The sequence below is a fragment of the Balaenoptera acutorostrata genome, chromosome 19 (assembly GCF_949987535.1).
Source record: "Balaenoptera acutorostrata chromosome 19, mBalAcu1.1, whole genome shotgun sequence".
NCBI lineage: Eukaryota > Metazoa > Chordata > Mammalia > Artiodactyla > Balaenopteridae > Balaenoptera > Balaenoptera acutorostrata.
In genome coordinates this window covers 14,110,591-14,138,159 of record NC_080082.1, presented here as the reverse complement: position 1 = coordinate 14,138,159, position 27,569 = coordinate 14,110,591, and the positions used below count along the sequence as shown (strand labels likewise).

The 27,569-nt window shown below is 45.9% G+C and overlaps 1 protein-coding gene across 1 annotated transcript in view; it reads left to right on the top strand.

The window, feature by feature from the left end:
- Positions 1-27,569, top strand: part of HYDIN (HYDIN axonemal central pair apparatus protein) — a 461,030-nt gene that overhangs the window by 420,412 nt on the left and 13,049 nt on the right. The window contains exons 74-84 of the mRNA XM_057534458.1: positions 8,287-8,434; positions 8,866-9,073; positions 9,555-9,776; positions 10,223-10,392; positions 12,603-12,801; positions 14,564-14,722; positions 17,424-17,701; positions 18,485-18,704; positions 20,762-20,974; positions 21,838-22,001; positions 22,852-23,002. Of these exons, the coding sequence (XP_057390441.1) occupies positions 8,287-8,434; positions 8,866-9,073; positions 9,555-9,776; positions 10,223-10,392; positions 12,603-12,801; positions 14,564-14,722; positions 17,424-17,701; positions 18,485-18,704; positions 20,762-20,974; positions 21,838-22,001; positions 22,852-23,002 (2,132 nt within the window). The remainder of the gene's footprint in view (positions 1-8,286; positions 8,435-8,865; positions 9,074-9,554; positions 9,777-10,222; positions 10,393-12,602; positions 12,802-14,563; positions 14,723-17,423; positions 17,702-18,484; positions 18,705-20,761; positions 20,975-21,837; positions 22,002-22,851; positions 23,003-27,569) is intronic.

The window sequence follows — 27,569 nt, the reverse complement described above, 5'->3', positions numbered from 1 at the left end:
TAAGACCTATATAATAGCTAAGGATAAATGTAATGAGAAAAGCACAGGACCTATATGAATAAAACTATAGAATCTTATTAAAATGCCCCCAAACAAGATCTGAACATTTGTCAGTTCTCCCAAAATTAAATGCAAATTTAATCAAGTTTCAATTAAAATCCCAACTAGGGTTGTCAGATAAAATACAGGATGCAAAGTTAAATCTGAATTTCAGATAACAATGAATAATAGTTCATTATGCCATGCAATATGCAATATTTGGGACATACTTATACTAAAAAATTATTTGCTGAATCTGGCAACCTTAGTTCCAAAATGATTGGGGTGAGGGGGGAGTTGGAAAAAATGATTCTAAAGTTCATGTGGAAAAATAAATGCTCTACAAGAGTCAAGGGCTGACTTCTGAAGATGGCGGAAGAGTAAGACGCGGAGATCACATTCCTTCCCACAGATACAGTAGAAATACACCTACACGTGGAACTGCTCCTACAGAACACCCACTGAACGCTGGCAGAAAACGTCCGACCTCCAAAAAGGCAAGAAACTCCCCCCGTACTTGGGTAGGGCAAAAGAAAAAAGAAATAACAGAGACAAAAGAATAGGGACGGCACCTGCACCAGTGGGAGGGAGCCGTGAAGGAGGAAAGGTTTCCACGCACTAGGAGCCCCTTCGCGGGCGGAGACTGCGGGGGGCGGAGGGGGGAAGCTTCAGAGCCACGGAGGAGAGCGCAGCCACAGAGGTGCGGAGGGCAAAGCGGAGAGGTTCCCGCACAGAGGCTCGGCGCCGAGCAGCACTCACCAGCCCGAGAGGCTTGTCTGCTTAGCCGCCGGGGCGGGCGGGGCTGGGAGCTGAGGCTCGGCTTCAGTCGGATCGCAGGGAGAGGACTGGGGCTGGCAGCGTGAACACAGCCTGAAGGGGTTAGCGCACCACAGCTAGCCGGGAGGGAGACCGGGAAAAGGTCTGCAGCTGCCGAAGAGGCAAGAGACTTTTTCTTGCCTCTTTGTTTCGCGGTGGGCAAGGAGAGGGGATTCAGAGCGCCGCCTAAACGAACTCCAGAGAAGGGTGCGAGCCGCGGCTATCAGCGCGGATCCCACAGCAACAGGGGCGCAGAGGGAAAATCGGAGAGACTCCCGCACAGAGGCTCGGCGCCGAGCGGCGCTCACCAGCCCGAGAGGCTTGTCTGTTCCCCCGCCGGGGCGGGCAGGGCTGGGAGCTGAGGCTCGGGCTGCGGTCGGATCGAAGGGAGAGGACTGGGGCTGGCGGCGTGAACACAGCCTGAAGGGGTTGGCGCACCACAGCTAGCCGGGAGGGAGACCGGGAAAAGGTCTGCAGCTGCCGAAGAGGCAAGAGACTTTTTCTTGCCTCTTTGTTTCGCTGCGCGCAAGGAGAGGGGATTCAGAGCGCCGCCTAAACGAACTCCAGAGAAGGGCGCAAGCCACGGCGATCAGCGCGGACCCCAGAGACGGGCGTGAGACGCTGGGGCTGCTGCTGCCGCCTCCAAAAAGCCTGTGTGTGAGCACAGGTCACTCTCCACACCTCCCCTCCCGGGAACCTGTGCAGCCCGCCACTGCCAGGGTCCCGGGATCCGGGGACAACATCCCCGGGAGAACGCACTGCGCGCCTCGAGCTGGTGCAACGTCACGCCGGCCTCGGCCGCCGCAGGCTCGCCCCGCCTCCTCTGTACCCCTCCCTCCCCGCGGCCTGGGTGAGCCAGAGCCCCCGAAGCAGCTGCTCCTTTAACCCCGTCCTGTCTGGGCGGGGAACAGACGCCCTCAGGCGACCTACACGCAGAGGCGGGTCCAAATCCAAAGCTGAACCCCAGGAGCTGTGCGAACAGGGAAGAGAAGGGGAAATCTCTCCCAGCAGCCTCAGAAGCAGCGGATTAAAGCTCCACAAACAACGTGATGTGCCTGCATCTGCTGAACACCTGAATAGACAACGAATCATCCCAAATTCAGGAGGGGGACTCTGGGAGCAGGAGATATTAATTTTTCCCCTTTTCCTTTTTTTTGTGAGTGTATATGTATATGCTTCTGGGTGAGATTTTGTCTGTATAGCTTTGCTTTACAATAGCTTTATTTTACTTCACTATATTATAGCCTCTTTCTTTCTTTCTTTCTATTTTTTCTCCCTTTTACTCTGAGCCGTGTGGACGAAAGGCTCTTGGTGCTCCAGCCAGGCATCAGGGCCGTGCCTCTGAGGTGGGAGAGCCAACTTCAGAACACTGGTCCACAAGAGACCTCCCAGCTCCACGTAATACCAAACGGCAAAAATCTCCCAGAGATCTCCATCTCAACATCAAGACCCAGCTTCACTCAACGACCAGCAAGCTACAGTGCTGGACATCCTATGCCAAACAACTAGCTAGACAGGAACACAACCCCATCCATTGGCAGAGAGGCTGTCTAAAATCATAATAAGGCCACAGACACCACAAAATACACCACCAGACGTGGACGTGCCCACCAGAAAGACAAGATCTAGCCTCATCCACCAGAACTCAGGCACTAGTTCCCTCCACCAGGAAGCCTACACAACCCACTGAACCAACCTTAGCCGCTGGGGACAGATACCAAAAACAACGGGAACTACGAACCTGCAGCCTGTGAAAAGGAGACCCCAAACACAGTAAGATAGGCAAAATGAGACGACAGAAAAACACACAGCAGATGAAGGAGCAGGCTCAAAACACACTGGACTTAACAAATGAAGAGGAAATAGGTAGTCTACCTGAAAAAGAATTCAGAATAATGATAGTAAGGATGATCCAAAATCTTGGAAATAGAATAGACAAAATGCAAGAAACATTTAACAAGGATGTAGAAGAACTAAAGAGGAACCAAGCAATGATGAAAAATACAATAAATGAAATTAAAAATACTCTAGATGGGATCAATAGTAGAATAACTGAGGCAGAAGAAAGGATAAGTGACCTGGAAGATAAAATGGTGGAAATAACTACTACAGAGCAGGATAAAGAAAAAAGAATGAAAAGAACTGAGGACAGTCTCAGGGACCTCTGGGACAACATTAAACGTGCCAACATTCGAATTATAGGGGTACCAGAAGAAGAAGAGAAAAAGAAAGGGACTGAGAAAATTTTTGAAGAGATTATAGTTGAAAACTTCCCTAATATGGGAAAGGAAATAGTTAATCAAGTCCTGGAAGCACAGAGAGTCCCATACAGGATAAACCCAAGGAGGAACACGCCAAGACACATATTAATCAAACTGTCAAAAATTAAATATAAGGAAAACATATTAAAGGCAGCAAGGGAAAAAAAACAAATAACACACAAGGGAATCCCCATAAGGTTAACATCTGATCTCTCAGCAGAAACTCTGCAAGCCAGAAGGGAGTGGCAGGATATACTTAAAGTCATGAAGGAGAAAAACCTACAACCAAGATTACTCTACCCAGCAAGGATCTCATTCAGATTCGATGGAGAAATTAAAACCTTTACAGACAAGCAAAAGCTGAGAGAGTTCAGCACCACCAAACCAGCTTTACAACAAATGCTAAAGGAAATTCTCTAGGCAAGAAACACAAGAGAAGGAAAACACCTACAATAACAAACCCAATACATTTAAGAAAATGGGAATAGGAACATACATATCGATAATTACCTTGAATGTAAATGGATTAAATGCTCCCACCAAAAGACACAGGCTGGCTGAATGGATACAAAAACAAGACCCATACATATGCTGTCTACAAGAGACCCACTTCAGACCTAGGGACACATACAGACTGAAAGTGAGGGGATGGAAAAAGATATTCCATGCAAATGGAAATCAAAAGAAAGCTGGAGTAGCAATTCTCATATCAGACAAAATAGACTTTAAAATAAAGACTATTACAAGAGACAAAGAAGGACACTATATAATGATCAAGGGATCGATCCAAGAGGAAGGTATAACAATTGTAAATATTTATGCACCCAACATAGGAGCACCTCAATACATAAGGCAAATACTAACAGCCATGAAAGGGGAAATTGACAGCAACACAATCATAGTAGGGGACTTTAACACCCCACTTTCACCAATGGACAGATCATCCAAAATGAAAATAAATAAGGAAACACAAGCTTTAAATGATACATTAAACAATATGGACTTAATTGATATTTATAGGACATTCCACCCAAAAACAACAGAATACACATTTTTCTCAAGTGCTCATGGAACATTCTCCAGGATAGATCATATCTTGGGTCACAAATCAAGCCTTGGTAAATTTAAGAAAATTGAAATCGTATCAAGTATCTTTTCCGACCACAATGCTATGAGACTAGATATCAATTACAGGAAAAGATCTGTAAAAAATACAAACACATGGAGGCTACACAATACATTACTTAATAACGAAGTGATTACTGAAGAAATCAAAGGGGAAATCAAAAAATACCTAGAAACAAATGACAATGGAGACACGACGACCCAAAACCTATGGGACACAGCAAAAGCAGTGCTAAGAGGGAAGTTTATAGCAATACAAGCCTACCTCAAGAAACAGGAAACATCTCGAATAAACAACCTAACCTTGCACCTAAAGCAATTAGAGAAAGAAGAACAAAAAAACCCCAAAGCCAGCAGAAGGAAAGAAATTATAAAGATCAGGTCAGAAATAAATGAAAAAGAAATGAAGGAAACAATAGCAAAAATCAATGAAACTAAAAGCTGGTTCTTTGAGAAGATAAACAAAATTGATAAACCATTAGCCAGACTCATCAAGAGAAAAAGGGAGAAGACTCAGATCAATAGAATTAGAAATGAAAAAGGAGAAGTAACCACTGACACTGCAGAAATACAAAAGATCATGAGAGATTACTACAAGCAACTATATGCCAATAAAATGGACAACCTGGAAGAAATGGACAGATTCTTAGAAATGCACAGACTGCCGAGACTGAACCAGGAAGAAATAGAAAATATGAACAGACCAATCACAAGCACTGAAATTGAAACTGTGATTAAAAACCTTCCAACAAACAAAAGCCCAGGACCAGATGGCTTCACAGGCGAATTCTATCAAACATTTAGAGAAGAGCTAACACCTATCCTTCTCAAACTCTTCCAAAATATTGCAGAGGGAGGAACACTCCCAAACTCATTCTACGAGGCCACCATCACCCTGATACCAAAACCAGACAAAGATGTCACAAAGAAAGAAAACTACAGGCCAATATCACTGATGAACATAGATGCAAAAGTCCTCAACAAAATACTAGCAAACAGAATCCAACAGCACATTAAAAGGATCATACACCATGATCAAGTGGGGTTTATCCCAGGAATGCAAGGATTCTTCAATATACGCAAATCAATCAATGTGATACACCATATTAACAAATTGAAGGAGAAAAACCATATGATCATCTCAATAGATGCAGAGAAAGCTTTTGACAAAATTCAACACCCATTTATGATAAAAGCCCTGCAGAAAGTAGGCATAGAGGGAACTTTCCTCAACATAATAAAGGCCATATATGACAAACCCACAGCCAACATTGTCCTCAATGGTGAAAAACTGAAACCATTTGCACTAAGATCAGGAACAAGACAAGGTTGCCCACTCTCACCACTATTATTCAACATAGTTCTGGAAGTCCTAGCCACAGCAATCAGAGAAGACAAAGAAATAAAAGGAATCCAAATCGGAAAAGAAGAAGTAAAGCTGTCACTATTTGCAGATGACATGATACTATACATAGAGAATCCTAAAGATGCTACCAGAAAACTCCTAGAGCTAATCAATGAATTTGGTAAAGTAGCAGGATACAAAATTAATGCACAGAAATCTCTCGCATTTCTATACACTAATGACGAAAAATCTGAAAGTGAAATTAAGAAAACACTCCCATTTACCATTGCAACAAAAAGAATAAAATATCTAGGAATAAACCTACCTAAGGAGACAAAAGACCTGTATGCAGAAAATTATAAGACACTGATGAAAGAAATTAAAGATGATACAAATAGATGGAGAGATATACCATGTTCCTGGATTGGAAGAATCAACATTGTGAAAATGTCTCTACTACCCAAAGCAATCTACAGATTCAATGCAATCCCTATCAAACTACCACTGGCATTTTTCACAGAACTAGAACAAAAAATTTCACAATTGGTATGGAAACACAAAAGACCCCGAATAGCCAAAGCAATCTTGAGAACGAAAAATGGAGCTGGGGGAATCAGGCTCCCTGACTTCAGACTATATTACAAAGCTTCAGTAATCAAGACAGTTTGGTATTGGCACAAAAACAGAAATATAGATCAATGGAACAGGATAGAAAGCCCAGAGATAAACCCACACACATATGGTCAACTTATCTTTGATAAAGGAGGCAAGCATATACAGTGGAGAAAAGACAGCCTCTTCAATAAGTGGTGCTGGGAAAATTGGACAGGAACATGTAAAAGTATGAAATTAGAACACTCCCTGACACCATGCACAAAAATAAACTCAAAATGGATTAAAGACCTAAGTGTAAGGGCAGACACTATCAAACTCTTAGAGGAAAACATAGGCAGAACACTCTATGACATACATCACAGCAAGATTCTTTTTGACCCAGCTCCCAGAGAAATGGAAATAAGTACACAAATAAACAAATGGGACCTAATGAAACTGAAAAGCTTTTGCACAGCAAAGGAAACCATAAACAAGACCAAAAGACAACCCTCAGAATGGGAGAAAATATTTGCAAATGAAGCAACTGACAAAGGATTAATCTCCAAGATTTACAAGCAGCTCATGCAGCTCAATAACAAAAAAACGAACAACCCAATCCAAAAATGGGCAGAAGATCTAAATAGACATTTCTCCAAAGAAGATATACAGATGGCCTACAGACACATGAAAGAATGCTCAACATCATTAATCATTAGAGAAATGCAAATCAAAACTACAATGAGATATCATCTCACACCGGTCAGAATGGCCATCATCAAAAAATCTAGAAACAATAAATGCTGGAGAGGGTGTGGAGGAAAGGGAACACTCTTGCACTGTTGGTGGGAATGTAAATTGATACAGCCACTATGGAGAACAGTATGGAGGTTCCTTAAAAAACTACAAATAGAACTACCATACGACCCAGCAATCCCACTACTGGGCATATACCCTGAGAAAACCATAGGTCAAAAAGAGTCATGTACCAAAATGTTCATTGCAGCTCTATTTACAATAGCCAGGACATGGAAGCCACCTAAGTGTCCATCGACAGATGAATGGATAAAGAAGATGTGGCACATATATACAATGGAATATTACTCAGCCATAAAAAGAAATGAAATGGAGGTATTTGTAATGAGGTGGATGGAGTTAGAGTCTGTCATACAGAGTGAAGTAAGTCAGAAAGAGAAAAACAAATACAGTATGCTAACACATATATATGGAATCTAAGGGGAAAAAAAAAAAAAAAGGCCATGAAGAACCTAGTGGCAAGACGGGAATAAAGACACAGACCTACTAGAGAATGGACTTGAGGATATGGGGAGGGGGTGGGGTGAGATGTGACAGGGTAAGAGAGTGTCATGGACATATATACACTACCAAATGTAAAATAGATAGCTAGTGGGAAGCAGCCGCATAGCACAGGGAGATCAGCTCGGTGCTTTGTGACCACCTAGAGGGGTGGGATGGGGAGGGTGGGAGGGAGGGAGATGCAAGAGGGAAGAGAAATGGGAACATATTGTATATGTATAACAGATTCACTTTGTTATAAAGCAGATGCTAACACACTATTGTAAGGCAATTATACTTCAATAAAGATGTTTGAAAAAAAAAAAAAAAAGAGTCAAGGAAAGTAAGAAAAAGCAAAACAGTGATAGGAGATGTATTAGTCAGGGCCCTGTCAGGACACTCGTGACATACCCAAAGCCTAATTCGAAAGAGTCCGATGCAGGGGTTGTTTACAGAGATATGGGCAGAGCTGAGGGGCCTACCAGCCCCCATTAACAAAAGCAGGAAGGCATTGGGTCTGAAGGAACAAGGAGGATCCCAGGAGAGCTGTGACCCAGGCAGAACAGCCACCTAAGAGGAACAGGCAGTTGATGGGGTAAAGTTCCAGAAGGAAGAGGTAGAGTCCTTTGGGAGGAAGGACCCTTGTAGAGCAAAAAGAAGGAAGAGAGGAGGCCAAAGGCCGAGGAGCTGGGAAGAGGAAGGGAAAGAAGTTGGGGAACCTCTTCTACGAAGGCTTCCTCGTGCCTCCTGAGGTGGGTCAGGAGCAGGCACGAGGCCTCCCTGAGGGCAGTGTTTCCCACCCCCCCCCCCCAGGCAGAGAGGCCAGGGAGACCGTGAAGATCACCAACAAGGAGGAGCAGGAGTTCCATTTTGCCTTCCAGGACACCTCCCGATATTCTGAAGGTTTCAGCAACAGCCTGGTCGTATGTCCCATGGAAGGCTGGGTCCCACCGCGGTCCAGGTAAACAGAAAGGAAGGCCCCCCAGGACTGCACTCGCCCAACATGGCAGGGTCCCAGGCCCACCAGCCAGGAGAATCGGTTTCCCTTAGAGTGCCCCGTCCCTGAAGTCTCTCCCCACTCTAAAATTTACATATTACAATTCCATCTCTGTCCTACTTATTCCCTGTTGTAAATTTTCCTAGTGAATTGTAGAGCATTGAGAACTTTAAGCTCTTGTTCTCAATATTTTCTTATGTTTATATTCTTTTCCTTGCTATCCACTGTGTTTGCAAATCCATAAAGCAGTGGCCTGCCGTGCCTGGCAAATCTTCAGAATTCAACGTGATTTGGAGTTAGGATGCCTTTTCCTCCTAGTGTATAATAGTTTAGTATTCAACCTTCTTTAACAGGTTGGTCTAGTTATCTAATCTGCTGTCTTCTTCCCCAACCAGGTTCCCAATTGATATTTTCTTCACACCGAAGCAGGAAGGAGAAGTGAATTTCAATTTGATCTGCAATGTGAAAAAGAAAGCCCACCCTCTGACCTTAAATGTCAAGGCTGAGGGCTACTCTATGAATGTAGAGGTCAAGTGCAAGGACAAGACTGGCACCATCACTCTCTTGACTCCCAACAAGACCACCACTGTCAACTTCTATGAGGTAAAGATGTGAGAGGGCCTCCCTCTCTCTGTTTCCACACTGGCTGGGAAAAGCAGTACAAGTGAGTAGTAGCTGAATCTCTGTTTCAAATGCTGGGGAGACCAGGAGAACAGAAACATGCCAGGAGCAGCTCCACCCCCAGAATGTGTATGGTTTTGATGTGAAAGCTTATTTTACTTTTCAGAGGGTGGAGAGATGGGAGAGAAGGGGGAAATGCTTGTCTTAAACCTACAGAAGGATGTTTTGCTACCAAGCAGATCTAAGAATTAAATTGTCATCTCACTCTTCAGATACGTCATCTCACTCTTCTTGCTTAGTAGCTCTTGCTGGACTCTCTGAGCTAATGATACTCAACTCACGAACATCATCTGCCATCACTGTTTCCCAAAGGGTGTTTTCCCCCAACATGTTGCATATCCTGACCCCAGAGAAGGGAACCATGGTTTGCATTCACTCAACATTCAACTCTGTTCTCTCTCAGGTGGAGTTGAATGAATGTGTCCAGTGTGAATTCAGCTTTATCAACACCGGAAAGTTCAACTTCAGCTTCCAGGCAGAGCTGTCCGGCCCCAAGTCCCTGCTGCAGTACTTGGAATTTTCACCCACGGATGGCAGTGTGGATGTGGGGCAGAGTGCACACGCCTCCCTGTCTTTCCAGCCATTGAAGAAATGTGTCTTGAAGGGCCTGGAACTCAAAATCAAGGTGAGACCATTTAACATTGTCCAACACTGAACGGATTCACAGCATTCTGTCTTGAGAACTATGTCTGATGGCCACCCTTAGCTGCAAGGAAGGATGGGAAGTCAAGCGTGTTTCCCAGGCACACTGGCAGCCGGAGTCCTGCTAATGAGGAGGCCCTGGGAGGCAGATGCTGGGTAACGACTGGCAGTCTCTGCACACCCCTCCACCTTCAGGCTGAATCGTTGCTGCAGGAGCAAAGCAAGAGCCAGTGTCGGGCCCAGCTGCAGAGTGGCCCACCTTGCTTTCCTTAAATAAACAGGTAAACTGCTAATCAGAATCTCTGCAGATGGAGCCCTGAGACCTGAATTTTTTTTAAGCACTCGACTGTTTCCCTCCTTCACCTGTGGGCATAAGGGCCCTTTCCTCTCACTTCTAATCACACTCCGCCTGCCGTTCCCTTCCCACAGATCAGCCACGGTCCAGCATTTTTGTGCAGCATCTCAGGCTGTGCCGTGAGCCCAGCAGTCCATTTCTCCTTCACCAGCTACAACTTTGGGACCTGCTTCATCTACCAAGCTGGGATGCCCCCATACAAACAAACCCTAGTTGTCACCAACAAGGAGGAGACGTCTATGAGGTAAGCAGACTTCCCAGAACTTCCAGATGATTCTGCCACTCCTGTGGGTCCTACAGCCTCCACACAGGCGAGGTCCTGCCAGGACAGAAAAGGAAGGATTATGGGAAAGCCTCAAACACAGGTGGGCATGAATCCTGAGTCTCCTTTCCCCACCGCTAACACTCGTACTTGGATAGCCATGAGCTACTCTGCTAAAAAAAATCCTCTTCTGGAAGTGAGGAGGGCAATGCCGAATGACCTGACAAGAGGTTTGATGGCTTCCATCTATTTTCCGCATGTAACAGATGTGGGAACTGAGGTTTGGAGAGTTAAAAAAAAGTTAATTTCTCAGGCCATTGACCTTGCAGTAAATGGCAGGTCTAAACTGAGCCCGAGCCAGAGGCTTCTAATTCAAATCCAGCCTCTCTGCACCATCCCTGTGTGGAATGTTCCAGTCCAGGTTTCTGAGCCCTATTCCACACCTAAGAAAACAAAACTGGCCCAGAGACCTATGTTTATTCAGAGTTCTCCAGATTAGTACTCTGCAATTGAACTTTCTTCAATGTCAGAAATGTTGTACATCTGCACTGTCCAGTACGGTAGCCTATAGCTGCACGTGGCTGTGGAGCACTTGAAATGTGGCTAGTGCCACTGCAGAACAGAACCTTTTATTTTATTTTATTTTATTTTAATTAATTTTAACTTTAAGAGCCACATGTGTCTAGTGGCTACCATATCACGTAGCACAGGTCTAGGTTCAAATCCCAGCACTTCCCTAGCTATGTGACCTTGGGCAAAATTTTTAAACTCTCTGTGCCTCTGTCTCCTTGCCTGAAGTGGGGGATAGTCGTACCTCCCCACAGGGCTATTAGAAGAATTAAATTAGTTCCTTTGGAGAGAGTACTTAGAACAATGCCTGGAACATAGGAAATGCTCAGTTTTTGTTTTTGTTTTTGTTTTTTTTAATTTTCGGCGTGTACTTTAAATTTATTTATTTATTTTTGGGTGTGTCGGGTCTTCGTTTCTGTGTGAGGGCTTTCTCTAGCTGCGGCGAGCGGGGGCCACTCCTCATCGCGGTGCGCGGGCCTCTCACTGTCGCGGCCTCTCTTGTTGCGGAGCACAGGCTCCAGATGCGCAGGCTCAGTAGTTGTGGCTCACGGGCCTAGTTGCTCCGCGGCATGTGGGATCTTCCCAGACCAGGGCTCGAACCCGTGTCCCCTGCATCGGCAGGCAGATTTTCAACCACTGCGCCACCAGGGAAGCCCAATGCTCAGTTTTTTTTTATCTGCTGCTACTGTTGTGGCGGTGATGCTGGTGATGGTGCTGGCGATGATGATTCTCCTGAATGTTAAATTACAAGAGTGCCATGTAATTTTAAATACTAATTTAAAATCTTATCTACGTACACTCCTTCTTGCCTGATTAATTTAATCTGAGTCTAACTTTGTTTAAGGCATTGCACTCTATTTATTGCCTTAGCTAGAGTCCTTCTCTAAATACGCGGAAGGCAGATGAGGAGGGGCTGTAATGGAGGTCTAGGTGCTTCCTACCCACAAGTGAAGGAGGGTGGACATGATCTTTGAAGGTCCCTTCTAGTTGAGCAATTAGCAATAATAATAATAGCTCACCTTTATGGAATGTTTCCTCTGTGCCCTGTCTAGTGACTGATTTAGTCACTTTATCTCATTTAGTCCTCACAACAACTTTATGAGGTAGCCATCACTACCCGCATCTTACAGAGGAGGAAACAGAGACCCAGATGGGCAAGTAAACTGTTCTCAGGTCACATGGCTAGTTGGGGATAGAGCCCGGGTCCACGCTCCTGTCTGTCTGACTCTGGACACACCCTCCTCCCCACTGTGCTTTACCACCCAGTTACTTCTGGAAGCCCTTCCTTCTTATGAAAGGGCACAAAACCATGAGCTGCATTATCAAGGAAGAGAGGATAAAGAAAGTGAAAAGAGCACTGGGCAGAAGGTCATGAGACTTTGCATTTGAGGCCCGGCTCTGCCAGGATCTCTGGATGTGATCTGGGGGAAGTAACTCGACGGTGCCCAGGGGACCACGGGCTGGATCACTGCTGAAGTCCCTTCCAGCCCTTACATTTGGACTCCAGGACAGCTGGGCAGGACATCCAGCAGTGGATCCAGCTCAGGGAAACAAGGGACAAAATCTCCCCCTCTGGGTCAGGCATCCGAGAGCTTACACACCTTCCTCCTGATCTTCTCCAGCTTAGAGTGTTTGTACACCAACACCAGCCACCTTGAGGTGAACTTCCGAGTTGATGTGGTGAAGCCAGGAAAGACACTGGAGATTCCCATCATCTTTTATCCTCGAGAAAGTATCAATTATCGAGAACTCATCCCCTTTGAAATCAATGGGCTCTCACAACAAGTAGTTGAAATCAAAGGGAAAGGCACTGAAATGAAGGTAAGAGCCAGTTGGGGAGATCCTCGGGCTTGGCGCCCCTCCTTCTTGCCCTTCTTTGCCTGCCTGAGCCCACCTGCCACCCCCTCAAAGTCTCCTGCCCCCAAGCTGCTCTATGAGGGGGTCAACCAGTCCCACCAAGGGGTGAATGGTCAGATCAGACCCAAGTGAATCACATAGATCTCATTCAATACCAAACTTTACTGTATCAAAGGATACAAGTAATCACAGGATATCACTGGAGAAACACTCTTTTTCGTGGAGAAGTTTGAGACTATCAGATGCAGCATCCCAAGCGTGTACTTCTCGTCCCTCATTAGGGCATGTAGTGTTTTCAGGTTACGAGGTGAGATTGTTTTAAGCTCTGTGTGCAGACATACCTTTCAGTTATGGGACATCTTTCCTTAACACCACACGGACGGACATTCTCCAGCCAGCCACAACTCCCAGGATCCTATTTGACTGAGGGCCTTCCTTCTAACCAGGTGCTCCTAATAGGAAGGGAATGGTCCGGTCCTGCTGCTAATCCCTTTCTTCCCAGTGTCTGGTTAACATTTAAGGTGTCTGTCTGGTGGGAGTATTTGCATTTAATAGGAAGTTTTGGAAAACTGAAGACCTTCCAAGATCCTTGGCAATGCATGGGACATTTCAGCAACCAAGAGAAAATGGGAGGGGTGTATTCCCGGCAGCCTTCCCATCAAGCCAGAGAGCAACAGGACCAGGCCATCTGGTGTGTCTGCACCCAAGCCAGTGATGGGGTCTCTTCTGATGTCATTGATTCATTCGAGTGTTCATTCTTTCATCACTCATTCAGCACCCATTGTGTCAGGTGCTTTGCAGAAATCCAGAGGAGACTTAAGCATGTTCTCTCACCTCTAGGAGTTCACAGGGTGGGGCTGGAGACCCTTGCCTTTGTACACAAAATGGAAACATATGGGCAGGATAGAAAGAGCGTGTAGGGGAGGGGTGCATTTTAGTGACTGGTCAAGTGACAGTGACCAGTGGGTGCTATTCGTGTGGGTCACGTCATCCTGGAGGACAAGGCCCAGCCTGACCTTGGCCTGATCCAGGCCAGCATTTTGATCAGTACTTTAGATGAGGACTTTGAAATGTACCTGCTTCTCCCACCTCCGCTGCCACCATCACCTCTCACTCCTCAAGGCTCTCTCTCCTGCCCTCTTCCAGTCCGTCTCCACAGAGGAGTGAGCCAGAGCAGCCTCCCAGGATACACACTTGATGGGGCCACTCCAGGCTGCACTGGCTTTCCACTTCTCCCAGAAGAAAACCTGACCCCTCTCCGAACTGTCTTCCCGTGTCTCCCCCTCGCTCCCAGTCACGGGCCTGACCAGACCACTCCCTCCAGCTCAGGACCTCACCACAGCTTGTCTCCTCCCTCGGGATCCAGCCCCACACCACCCTGACGCAAACCCACAGGATCCCACCCTTCCTTTAGCTCTCAGTAGGAACATGTCTTCCTCAGGGAAGCCTCCCTCACCCGCAGGCTGGCTTAGCCCCTTGTACCCTGAGCTTTTCCTTCCTAACATCTCTGAACCCAGCCGTAATTATGTGATTGTGCAACAAGTTGTTTAATGGGCATTTTAAGCACATAAATGTTTGCTGAGTGGGCGAATGCCCATCCAATGTGAAGAATGAGGGACACAGAAAGAGGGGGAACCAGCCTTGCCTCACCAGGGTACATGTATCGTATTTCTTTTTCTCATTAACTGATGAACCCTCCTTCCCTGCTCTCTTTCTTGTCCCGCAGATTTTAGTCCTCGATCCAGCCAATAAGATGGTGAAGTTAGGAGCTGTCCTGCCTGGACAGGTGGCGAAGAAAACGATTTCCATCGTGAACAACAGCCAAGCCCAGCTCACATTCAACCTGTCAGTCCTGTTCTCGATTCCAGAACTCCAGGAACCCAAGGTTGGTACTCAGGCCCCTAGTGGCGTCTTCATGCCCCATCCCTCCACGCACCCCTCCCCCGCCCCGCCCCGATGACAGGGATGACTGTGGTAGCGACACTGCCACCTCACGGTTCTTGTGCACCTTCAGTGTGCCGGGCGGTTCTGAGGGCTCTCGCTGTGCTGCCTCCAATCATCTCCACAGAAACAGTGTAGGGTGGCGCTTCTGTTATTCTCATTTTACATGTAAGGAAACCAAGGCTTGGAGAGGCTACATGCCTCTACAGGGCAACAGTGATGTAGAAGGAGAAGTGCCCTTGATGGATGCAGAAGATCTGGGCTCTAATGAACATACATATATCATCACAGCAGAAAATCTGAAAAATATGGAAAATCACAAAGCAAAACATTTCGCCTATAATCGCATACCCAGAAATAATCACTTAACATTTTGGTACCTATCTTTCCCCTGTTTTTCCTACACATTTTTTAAACAAAATATTAATGTTCAGATTGTTTTGAAACCTGCTTTTCCCAACTTGCAGTAGCTCCTAAACATTCAATGTCATTTGTTCCTCTATACCTCCATTATGCAGATGGACCAGTCCTCTACTTCTGCTCATTTCAGGTGTTCCTGGTTTTTTATTTTATAGGCAGCATTGTAATATCCATGTAAACAAAACTTTGTGTGAATCCATGACTCTCTGCTTAATACATACCCCTAGGAGTGGGCTTCTTGCACCAAAAGGAAGAGCGTGTTTCGATATACGTCACTCATCTGCCCCCAAAAGCTTGTCCCTCTTTACACTTCAATCCGCCGTGTGAAAGAAGCATGCTTGTTGCCAAATCCATGTCCTCGAGCTCCCTAAAGAGAGAAGCTACAGTCCTGGCTGCCGTCTACCCATCTCACAGTGTTTGGGTGGCCCTTTGAAAATGGACCAGGTGTATTTCGTTCTGAGGATGGACTATATCCATTCCTTCATTCAATTCATTCTCACATTTACTCAGTAAATCCGTGCTACGTGCTGGAAATATAAAGGTGTGCTTTAGTCAGCTTGGGCTGCCATAACAAAACACCACGGACTGGGTGGCTTAAACAACAGACATTTATTTTCTTACAGTTCTGGAGGCTGGAAGTCTGACGTCAGGGTGCCAACATAGTCAGTTTCTGGTGAGGACGCTCCCCCTGGCTTGCAGACGACCACCTTCTTGCTGTGTCCCCACATGTCAGAGAGACAGCAAGCTCCAGCTCTCCGGTGTCCCTCTTTATAAGGGCGCTAATCCCATCATTAGGGTCCCACCCTCATGACCTCATTCTAAACCTAATTACCTCCCAAAGGCCCCATCTCCAAATACTACTCACATATGGACTTGGGGGGACACAATTCAGTCCATAGTAAGGTGAATATGACATAGACTTTGGTCTGGTGGAGTTCACAATCTTTTGGGGTCACAGACACATGAACAGTCCCAGGAAAGCCTAGAAGTTGCAGAAGCAGGGTGTGATTCAGGACCAGGGCTGCTCAGAGGAGGGCTCGGTGGGCTACAGAAGGCCTCACAGTGGAGAGAGGTCTGAACTGAGTTTTACAGGATGAAGAGGTATCTCTCAGTCAGACAGGTTGGGGAGGAGTGTTTCTGGCAGGCAAGATTATATATGCTCAAAGGGATTGATGCTTTTGGAATCCTAGGTGTGATTCAATGTGGTAGGAGTGCTGTGGACCATCTGAGGATTGCAGGATACAGGAACACTGGCTGTGAGAGGCCAACCAAAGCAGGAGACCCTGTGGGCATCTCGTCCCCGGACCCCACATCACCCACTTTGCCATCCAGAGAAAGAGGGAAAACTTGCTGCTTCCCTTTCCTCATTAATCCAAAGTAAAGTCCTCATTCCAGTGGGTCAGGGCCCCTCATAGTTCGGCTGCACCAGTTCTGCCTCTTGAGGTGGTGAGACAAAAGCTGCCAGAATGGCCTGAACCGGCACTGTCACCCCGGGGGGTCACTTCCATCATTGTGTTTTGAGAAATCTCTAAGGTCACTTTCCTATTGTGATTCTCAGCCATTATCTCCACCCCCCAACCGCCCCCTGCCCGCCACAGTCCACTTCCTGGTGACTGCTCAGCACTCCGTACCAAAGGGAGCTCAAGAATGAAAAGGGCTTGACTTCCTTCAAGCTGATTTTGATTTGATTTTTACCAGGACCAAGGGGAGAGAGCAGCCCCTTATATTCAAGTTCCAACAGTGGTTCTCAAACTTTAGAACACATGAGTCCCCACATGCAGATTCCAAGCTCTCCCAAGGAGACTGGTTCTCTCGGGCTGGGGCAGGACCCAAGAGTCTGCCTTTTAACCAGCACACTGGGAACTGTGATGCAGGGAGCCCAGGGAGCGCGCCTTGAAAACCACCGGAGCACTGAGTCTTTTCTACTTGCTCTTACTGTTTCCTCCACCAGAGAGCAGGGGTTATTTGCAAGGGGCTGGAAAGAGAATTAACGTCGATTGAATGCCTGTTACGTGCCACACATTTTGTACGGGTGATCGGGATCTTCACCGTAGAGTCAATCACGGAAAGTTTCAGTAACTCACCACAGGTGACACAGCTGGGGAGGGGGCAGAATGACATTACAGCTGGCCTGATACGGTCCCAGCAGCAGGACCCCCGGAAATGGAGGGAGCCTCAGGAGCGCCCCACCCTCAGCTGCTGAGGCTCGTTGTCATTTTATCCAGGTCATCACCTTGACACCATTCCGCAACATCACTCTGAAGCCCAAAGAGGTCCGGAAGCTGGAAGTCAACTTCGCCCCGAAGAAGCGTGTCCCTCCCTTCTCTGAAGAGGTGTTCATGGAGTGCATGGGGCTCCTGAGGCCCCTCTTCCTCCTCAGCGGCTGCTGCCAGGCCCTGGAGATCTCCCTGGACCAGGAACATCTTCCCTTCGGACCAGTCGTGTGTCGGACACAAGCCACGCGTCGCGTCCTCATGTTGAACACGGGCGACGTGGGTGCGAGGTAGGAGAGCCCTCTGGGCCTGGATTCCCATCTAACTATCCCAGGACCCTCTGAAGTGGTTACTATATTGTCCCCATTTCACAGATGAAGTTGAGGCTCAAAGTGGTTATATGACTTGCCAGCAGGGACCCACCCAGGCACTACTTGGGGAGTGCTGCCATAGCCGTGCCCGCTGCGCACCACGCACCTGCAGGGGGCACCCTTCACACCGACCTCAGTTGAACAGTGCCCTGAGGCTGTGGAATGGCAGCCTTGGCACTGGAAGCAGTGGTCTGCACCATCCACCCTCTGTCTCCTGCCTGGACCAAGTGCCAGACCACAGAGGGGGTGACCACACAGGGCCATCGGATCCCAGCGCCACCAAGAATAGGGGCAACTCTCATGTGAAGGGATCATCTCCACCCCCCGATCAGACCTGAGAGGCAGTGCAGGGAGCGGTTATGGCCACAGTCTCGGGAGGGTTCCAGTCCTGGCCCGGCCACATCCTAGCTGTGTGACCTCGGGTACACGTGTAAGCGTGTTCATGCACATGCCCCCAAGTGTGCCACTTCCCACCCTGCTCAGCCCCAAGGGAGAGCCTAGAGATCCCACCCAGGAACGACCTGGCCTTCGTCCCGCCTGCCTCTGCTTTGCCCAGCAGTCTTCCTCCTCCCAGGCCCCAGGGAGTGCACAAGGGGATGAACCTCCCAGCTAAAAGCGCAGGCAAAATCTCTTTTCTCAGCAGGATTGAGGACACCCCAAGGATATTAGTAAACTACCTTGTCTCCTTTTGTCTTGGAAAAGGTTTAAATGGGACGCCAGAAAATTTGAGCCTCATTTCTCCATCAGCCCGGAAGAGGGCTATATCACCGCAGGCATGGAGGTTTCTTTCGAAGTGACTTACCATCCTACTGAGGTGGGCAAGGAGATCCTCCATAAAAACTTGCTCTGCTTCATCCAGGGTGGCAGTCCTCTGAGCCTAACCCTGTCTGGAGTCTGCGTGGGACCACCTTCGGTAAAAGAGGTCAGTAGGTGCTGCCCACAGATGGGCCAGTGGCCAGAGTGGGCCCAGCAAGCCCCACAGGAGAACTCAGTCAGGCCTTCTAGAAACAAGTGGCCCTGTTCAAACAGTCCTTGGTGCCCACATCAAACATGTAGACCTGCTCCCTCCCACCACAGGGCCTTCGCACATGCTGTTCCCACCGCTGATATATTCATTTTCCCCTCTTCATTTAGTTAATTCCTACTTATTCTTCAGCTCTCAACTCAAGCATCTCATTCTCAGGGAAGGTTGTATTGACATCTCTGGCTAGATCAAATTCTGTCATAAGGTCTGTAAGTAAGGGGTAAACACCTTTCGCTTTCTCTGTAGTTAAAAAATGGGCTTGGGTTAATCCTCTGCTAGCCCTGTTCCTGGAAACCTAATAGTGGAAACCTGATAGTTGCTGGCAACACTGCTTATGGTCATAGACACCTGATCTCCATCTCCTGTTGTTCCAACAATGTTATATAAATGGAATCATGCAGTATGCTATAAAGGTGTATGTACAAGTCTTGGCAAGAATATATGCTTTCATTTTCTTGGGTAAGTATGTAAGAGTGGAATGGCTGGGTCATAGGGTAGGTATATGTTTACCTTTTTAAGAACCTACCAAATTGTTTTCCGAAGTGGTTGTGCCATTTTACATTCCCATCAGCCACATCTGACATTTCCACTTGTGCTACATCCCTGCCAATAATTGATATGGTCAGTTTTTTTTTTAATCTTAGTCATTCTAACAGTTATGTGGTGATGTCTCATTGTGGTTTTTAATTTGCATTTTCCTAATGACTAATGATGTTAAGCATCTTTTCAGGTACTTATTTGCCATCCATATATCTTCTTTGTTGAAGTGTCTGTTCAGATCTTCTATTTTTATATGGGTTGTTTGCTTTCTTACTACTGAGTTGTTGTTGTTTTTTTTTTAATATATTCCAAGCTATAGGTTCCATATTTATTTCTCATTTACTTGCGAAATGACTCTTTCTTTTTTTTTTTTTTTTTAATGAGGATCTTGAATCAGATGCGTATGTTTGATTGATTGATTGATTGATTGATTTTGGCTGTGTTGGGTCTTCGTTTCTGTGCGAGGGCTTTCTCCAGTTGTGGCAAGCGGGGGCCACTCTTCATCGCAATGCGCGGGCCTCTCTCGTTGCGGAGCACAGGCTCCAGACGCGCAGGCTCAGCAGTTGTGGCTCACGGGCCCAGCCGCTCTGCGGCATGTGGGATCTTCCCAGGCCAGGGCTCGAACCCGTGTCCCCTGCATTAGCAGGCAGATTCTCAACCACTGCGCCACCAGGGAAGCCCACTACTGAGTTTTGAGAGCTCTCTGTATATTCAGGACACAAGTTTTAAATTTAGATCTTCAGTCTGTTTAGAGTTCATTTTTGTATGTAATGTAAGACATGAATCAAAATTTATTTTTTTTGTACATGGATATCCAGTTGTTCCAGCAGCATTTATTTAATCGATTATCCTTTCTCCACTGAATTGCCTTTGTACTTCGGTCAGAAACCAATTGATAATATATGTGTGGGTCTCCTGCTAAACTCTCTTCTTGTCCCACTGGTGATCTCTTTGACTCTCTTCACACCAATACGACATCGTCCACATTGCTAAGCTTAATGGCTAGTTCTCACCACTCATCTTACTTGACCTGTCGATAGCATTTGACGCCTTGAACAAGCCCCTCCTCCTTCACGCACTTCCTTCATTACATGGCCTCCAGGGTACCACCCTCTCCTGGTTTTCCTCCCACCTTATTAGCTGCTTCTTCTCGTCTCCTCTCCTGATTTTTCTTAACATTGGAACATGCCAGTCAGGAATTAGTCCTGAAATTCCTTCTTTTTTTCCTAAATACACTTACTTCTTGATGATCTCATCCAGTTTCTTGGCCTGAAAAAAACATTGCTATACTGACAACACCCAAAAAAAAAAAAAAAATATATATATATATATATATATATATATATCCTGAACCTTTCCTTGAACTTCAGATTTGTAAATTCCACTGCCTGCTTAAGGTGCCTGTTTTCTTCCAGGTGGTGAATTTCACCTGCCAGGTACGCTCCAAGCACACACAGACCATCATGCTTTCAAACCGCACCAACCAAACCTGGAATCTGCACCCCATCTTTGAAGGCGAGCACTGGGAGGGGCCCGAGTTCATCACCCTGGAGCCCCATCAGCAAAACAAGCCCTATGAGATTACCTACCGGCCCCGCACCTTGAATGTGGAGAACCGCAAGCATCAGGTAGGTTGAGCCCCACCTCCCCCACTGTTTTCCTGGCACGGTTGGAGGGAGGAGTTGTGTGAGAGAGAATGTTAAGACAAGAGGGGACCCCCACAAATGATACTGGATCCACGGGGAATCATGTCCAAAGCTTATCAAGTCCAAAGCTTCCCTTTTCGTCCGTGTATTTTCATGCTAAGGGGATTCTCTTGGAATCAGGGGCTCAGTTCTAAAATGGAGTCCTCAGCTAAGCATTGAGCAATTAATACTTAGTTTAAGTGCACAAATAGCATCATAGTGACTGTAGTAAAAATCAAAAAAAGAAAAGAAGCCACAATCTTCCACCTCCCCTCCCCAAAAAGAACTGTTTCCTTCTGTCTTCACTACTTTGAATCCTTATTCAAATACAGCCATAGCTGCCATCACATCATCCTCAGTTTTGCATCCTGTTTACTTTTACCTTACATTACATCGTGAGCATTTTTCTATTTAACTATGTAATCTTTGTGATAATCATTTTTAACGACTGACTAATATTTCATTGAATGACAGTTCCGTAATTTATTTAACATCCCCCAGTTGTTGGATGTTTAAGTTATCTCTAAATTTTCATCAATGTAAGTAGTTCTAATATACACGTGTATGTATATATGTAACTTTTTCTGCTGTAGGGATTTTTCTTCAGTAAGTTCCTTGGGATGGGATCCCTGGTTCAAATACACATGAACATTTTTATGACTCTTGGGAACATATTCCCAAGCTGCTTTCCAAAAGTGTTACGCTTATTTGCAGAGCCTCCATTAATCCTGTGCTACTGCCATGCCTGAGAGGTAGCTAATAAAGGACCCGCTGTGTCATTCTGACCACATTTCTTCTTCTCTTAGGGCACCCTCTTCTTCCCCCTCCCAGATGGGACCGGCTGGCTGTATGTACTGCATGGGACTTCCGAGCTCCCCAAAGCCGTGGCCAATATCTACCGTGAAGTGCCATGTAAGACGCCCTACACTGAGCTCCTGCCAATCACCAACTGGCTGAACAAGCCCCAGAGGTGAGGGAGCGGGGGAGACGGGGGGAGGACTCGCACCGTCGAGCCTAGCCCCTCCCCCGGTCAGGGCCCCTAGAGGACAGCGGGGGCTAAAGAGTCAAAGTTCTGGGCTGTGGCCAGGCATTGCCTGAACTGAGCCCCAGAGAGAGTCTCCTGTTCAGCGCTCTCCATGAGCAGCTGGTAACTTGAAAACCTCCTAGAACAGAGCCTGGCACAAAATACGTGCTCAGTAAAGGTTAGCTGTCATTATTATTGTCAAAACGATAATCGTGGTCGTTATTATTGAAAGCCCTGTCTTATCACGTAAGCCACTGGCCAGAGAAGGACGTCCCTTGGGTCTCGTACTTGCAGTGAGAGTGGAGGAGAACAGAAGACCTAGAGGAGCTTGAGGCCCACCAGCCTGGTCCCCTTCTTTCATGGAAAAGAAGCCAAAGGCTGGGAGAAGAGAACTGCCTGCTCAGCATAGTGGATGAAGGCTCAGACCCAAGCTGAAATGCTAGTTCCGCCAATAACTAGGCATTGTTAACTGAGCTGTCATCTTCCTTCTCTCAGCCTCAATTTCTTCCCTAGTAAGATGGAGAGGACAACGAGAGGTACCTGCGACAGGCACTGTGAGGTGAGGACTGAAAGCCTGTCATGTAACACGTGCGGTGCACCGACTCAGTTCTGGCACAAAATAGGCGGGTAGTAAATGGTAGTTACTGTTACTGTTAGTGCCAGAGTGAAGACTAGAACCCTGGACCCGTGTGCTTTCCATGAAATCAAGAGTGGAGATGTCACCTTGCCTTCTTTCCTTTGGGAAAACTGTCTCATTTTGTCTGTCCTCTCTTCTTGCACCCCTGTGCTCCCCCAGATTCCGGATCATTGTGGAAATGTTGAAACCGGAGAAGCCCGACCTAAGTGTCACCTTAAAGGGCCTTGATTACATTGATGTGCTGTCTGCCTCCAAGAAAGACTACAAGCTGAACTTCTTTTCCCACAAGGAGGGACTGTACACAGCAAAGGTATCCACATGTTAAAGGCTCTGCCCTGGGACCCCGGAGGTTTGACCCTGAGGCTGATGATCCCCGTGTTGGGAGTGAAGATGCCCTCTCACAGACAGCCTAGCGTTATCCTGTGAGGCTGACCATTTAGAGGGACCAGGCAAAGGCATTCAGGATTCCCAGACTCTTTAAGATGAGACCAGATTGCAGGGCTAGCCAGCCAACGTGTAGGTCCATTCCAAGCCTTCAAGGTGGCAGAATCATGAAAATCTTTAAGCAGTAGGTAACAGTGGACCAGCAAACACCAGACCAGAAAAATAATAACAACAGATCCCTTTTCTGAGGGCTTATAGAGTGTCCAGCATCACGCTGAGCCCTTGACACAGCTAGTAACATCAGAGCCAGGATTCGACTTAGAGCCATCGACTCTAAGACTCCTCAGGGTCTTTCACACGTGAGCTGTTTGTCCTAATTCATTCGTCAATTCAACAAGCATCTCTTGAGCACATGTGCCATATGCTATATACTATGTGCTGGTAACGCAGCAATGATCAAAGATAGGCACAGTCTCTGTTCTCCTGGAACACACAGTCCGGTGGAGGGAGATGGACATTCATCAAATAGTTGCACTATGAATGCACAATTACAAAATGGCCTAAGTGCTGTAAGAAAAGGAGCATATGGATCAGGGGCTCACTGAGAGGTCAGGGCCGAAGAGAACTATAGAGGAATTACCCGCTTACAGGTAGTACTTGAAGCCAGGATGGAGGATGCAACCACCGAGGGAAAGATCTTAAAGTGAAGAAATAGCATGTGAGCACAAAGAAGCGGCAAGAATAAAAGGAAATAATAACAAGTCCTGGCAAGGGCGTGCAGAACATGAATCCTTCATGCAGTGCTGGTGGGAGTGTAAATAGTGCTGCTGCTTTAGAAGACAGTCAGGCAGTTCCTCAAATGGATAAACGTAGAGTTACCATGGAATTCAGCAATTTATAGGCAAAATAGGCGAAAACATACGTCCACACAAAAACCTGTACATAAATGTTCATAGCATCATTATTCATAAAAGCCAAAAAATGGAAACAACCTAAATTTCCATCAACTAGTGAATGGATAAATACAATGGAATATTATTTGGCAATAAAAAGTAACGGGAACAAAGTACTGATTCATGCAACACTGAAATGAATGCTGAAAACATTATGCTAAGTGAACGAAGTCAGTCACAAATGGCCACATATTATATGATTTTGTTTAAATGAAATGTCCAGAATAGGCAAATCTATAGGAACAGAAAGTAGACTAGTGGTGCGTAGGACTATAAGGGATGGATTAGGGGGAAGTGGGAATGATTGTTACTGGGGACAGGGCTTCTTTTGGGGGTGGTGAAAATGCTCTAAAATTGAGTGTGGGGATGGTTGGATCACTTTGTGAATATACTAAAAAAGCACTAAATTGTACACTTTAAATGGGTGAATTGTATAGCATGTGAATTGTATCTCAATAAAGCTGAAAGGAAATATGAGACATAAAATATATATCAAGAAGTTCTAATGCCCATCTAACAGGAGCTCCCGAAACAGAAAAACAAGATAATAAAAGGAAGAAAATTACGAAATAATTGAAGAAAAAAATGTCCAGAGCTATTTGACAAACTCTGAGTCTTCTAATTGAAGGAACCCACCAAGTTGCCAACCAAGGTGAATGAAAAACAGACTCACATCTAAGTACATGAGAACAAAATTTCAGAAAACTGGGATAAAAGAGAAAGTCTTAAATGATTCTAGAGAAAATAGATGGAAGTAATATTCACAATAACATCAGATTTCTCATGGCCACACTGAATACCAAAAGCAATAGGGTAAGCTATTCAAACTGTTTAGAATGACTTTCAATTTCGAATGCCTTTTCCAGACAAGACTATCGTGAGAGCAAAATAAAGACACTTTTAAACATGCAAAGACTCAAAGTAACCAACCCATATACACAATCCCTATCTGAAAGAAGTGCTACAAAATTAAAAATTTTTCTTTTTTTCTTTTTTAATTTGTAAACAATTTATGTTTACATTAACAGATACAATGGAAAATATGAAACATTAATTCTAATTAGCAAAATGATTCCTCTTGTAAATGAATCCAAGAGGAAAGTACAAGGATACAATGAACAAAGAATCAAAATTAAATTGATAGGTAATTTCAAATAATTGTTGAGAAGAAATCTGAAATTAATATTTCATATGACCTCAATATAGGAAATAGCAAGGGGAGAAATAAAATAAGGCAATGAAAAAAATTTTCTTTCGTTTGGAAGCAAATGGGGAGATAAGAGATTTTCTCATTCATAGAGAAGGGTAGGGAAAGAATTAGAGCTATTGGTAAACTGTAGGTATGAACAGAAAAATACCAGTAAATATATTTATTAAAATACAAGTGAAGGGACTTCCCTGGTGGTGCAGTGGTTAAGAATCCGCCTGCCAATGCAGAGGACACGGGATCGATCCCTGGTCCGGGAAGATCCCACATGCCGCAGAGCAGCTAAGCCCGTGCGCCACAATTACTGAGCCTGCGCTCTAGAGTCTGTGCACCTAGAGCCCGTGCTCTGCAACAAGAGAAGCCACTGCAACAAGAAGCCTGTGCACCACAACGAAGAGTAGCCCCGGCTCGTCGCAACTAGAGAAAGCCCATGCACAGCAATGAAGACCCAACGCAGCCAAAAATAAAAGTAAATAAATTTATTTTAAAAAATTAAAAAAATAAAAAATACAAGTGGGGCTTCCCTGGTGGCGCAGTGGTTGAGAATCTGCCTGCTAATGCAGGGGACACGGGTTCGAGCCCTGGTCTGGGAAGATCCCACATGCCACGGAGCGGCTGGGCCCGTGAGCCACAACTACTGAGCCTGCGCGTCTGGAGCCTGTGCCCCGCAACGGGAGGGGCCGCGATAGTGAAAGGCCCGCGCACCGCGATGAAGAGCGGTCCCCGCACCGCGATGAAGAGTGGCCCCCACTTGCCGCAACTAGAGAAAGCCCTCGCACGAACCGAAGACCCAGCACAGCCAAAAATAAAAAATAAATAAATAAAAATAAAAGTAGCTATAAAAAAAAAAATACAAGTAAAATTTTGGGTAAAAATGACAACAAACCCAGATCACAGGATCTCTTTACAGTAACATATATACTGAAATGAACAATAACAACCTAAAAGTGTTTTTTTTTGTTTTTTTTGTTTTTTTAAATGAGTTTCAACATATTTCTTTAGTCCTGACAGTTGCCTTTCCCAGTCTGATGCTGCTTAAGAAATTCCTAATTGTTTGTTTGTTTGTTTTTAAGTTTTTAAATTTTTATTTATTTATTTATTTATTTATGGCTGTGTTGGGTCTTCGTTTCTGTGCGAGGGCTTTCTCCAGTTGTGGCAAGTGGGGGCCACTCTTCATCGCGGTGCGCGGGCCTCTCATCATGGCAGCCTCTCTTGTTGCGGAGCACAGGCTCCAGACGCGCAGGCTCAGCAATTGTGGCTCACAGGCCCAGTTGCTCCGCGGCATGTGGGACCTTCCCAGACCAGGGCTCGAACCCGTGTCCCCTGCATTGGCAGGCAGATTCTCAACCACTGCGCCACCAGGGAAGCCCTAAAAGTGTTTTATAGCTACTTTATTTATTTATTTATTTATTTTTGGCTGTGTTGGGTCTTCGGTTCGTGCGAGGGCTTTCTCTAGTTGTGGCAAGTGGGGGCCACTCTTCATCGCGGTGCGGGGACCGCTCTTCATCGCGGTGCGCGGGCCTTTCACTATCGCGGCCCCTCCCGTTGCGGGGCACAGGCTCCAGACGCGCAGGCTCAGTAGTTGTGGCTCACGGGCCCAGCCGCTCCGTGGCATGTGGGATCTTCCCAGACCAGGGCTCGAACCCGTGTCCCCTGCATTAGCAGGCAGATTCTCAACCACTGCGCCACCAGGGAAGCCCCCTAAAAGTGTTTTAAAAGTCAAAAATACTTTTGCTTCCGGTTATGCTGGAGTAAGTAGACCCTCACCATAAACAACCATAAAACTGGACAAAATATCTGAGGTAACTCTTCTTAGGCATCGGACAACAGGCAGCACAATACTGCAATCCATCAGAGAGAAGAGAAACTTACGAAATGAGTCCTGTGATTGTCCTCTCTGGCTTGGGACAATTTCCTGACTGCTGTGTTGTCAGCTCTAGAGCAACTACTAAAAATCTATTGTTTAAAAATATAGGTAAGAAGCCAGTAGAGGAAATAAAATATATTACAAAAGATTACACATTGATCCAAAAGAAGGCAGGAAAGTAGCAAGCAAGGAATGAAAAAATAAGAGACAAATGGAAAAGAAATAGCAAAAGGGCTGACTTCAACCCAAACACATAAATGATTGCTTTAAATATAAAAGACTAAACACTCCAATTAAAATACAGAGGGTATCAGAGCACTCTAAATTTAAAGACAGGAAGAGATTGAAAGTAAAAAGGCAGGTATGTAAAGAACTATTATCACCTATTGTAATAAGATAAACAACTCAAGGTATTAAAAAAAAGCAAAAACTGGAGTAGACTCTATGTCACGGAAGTAAATATATG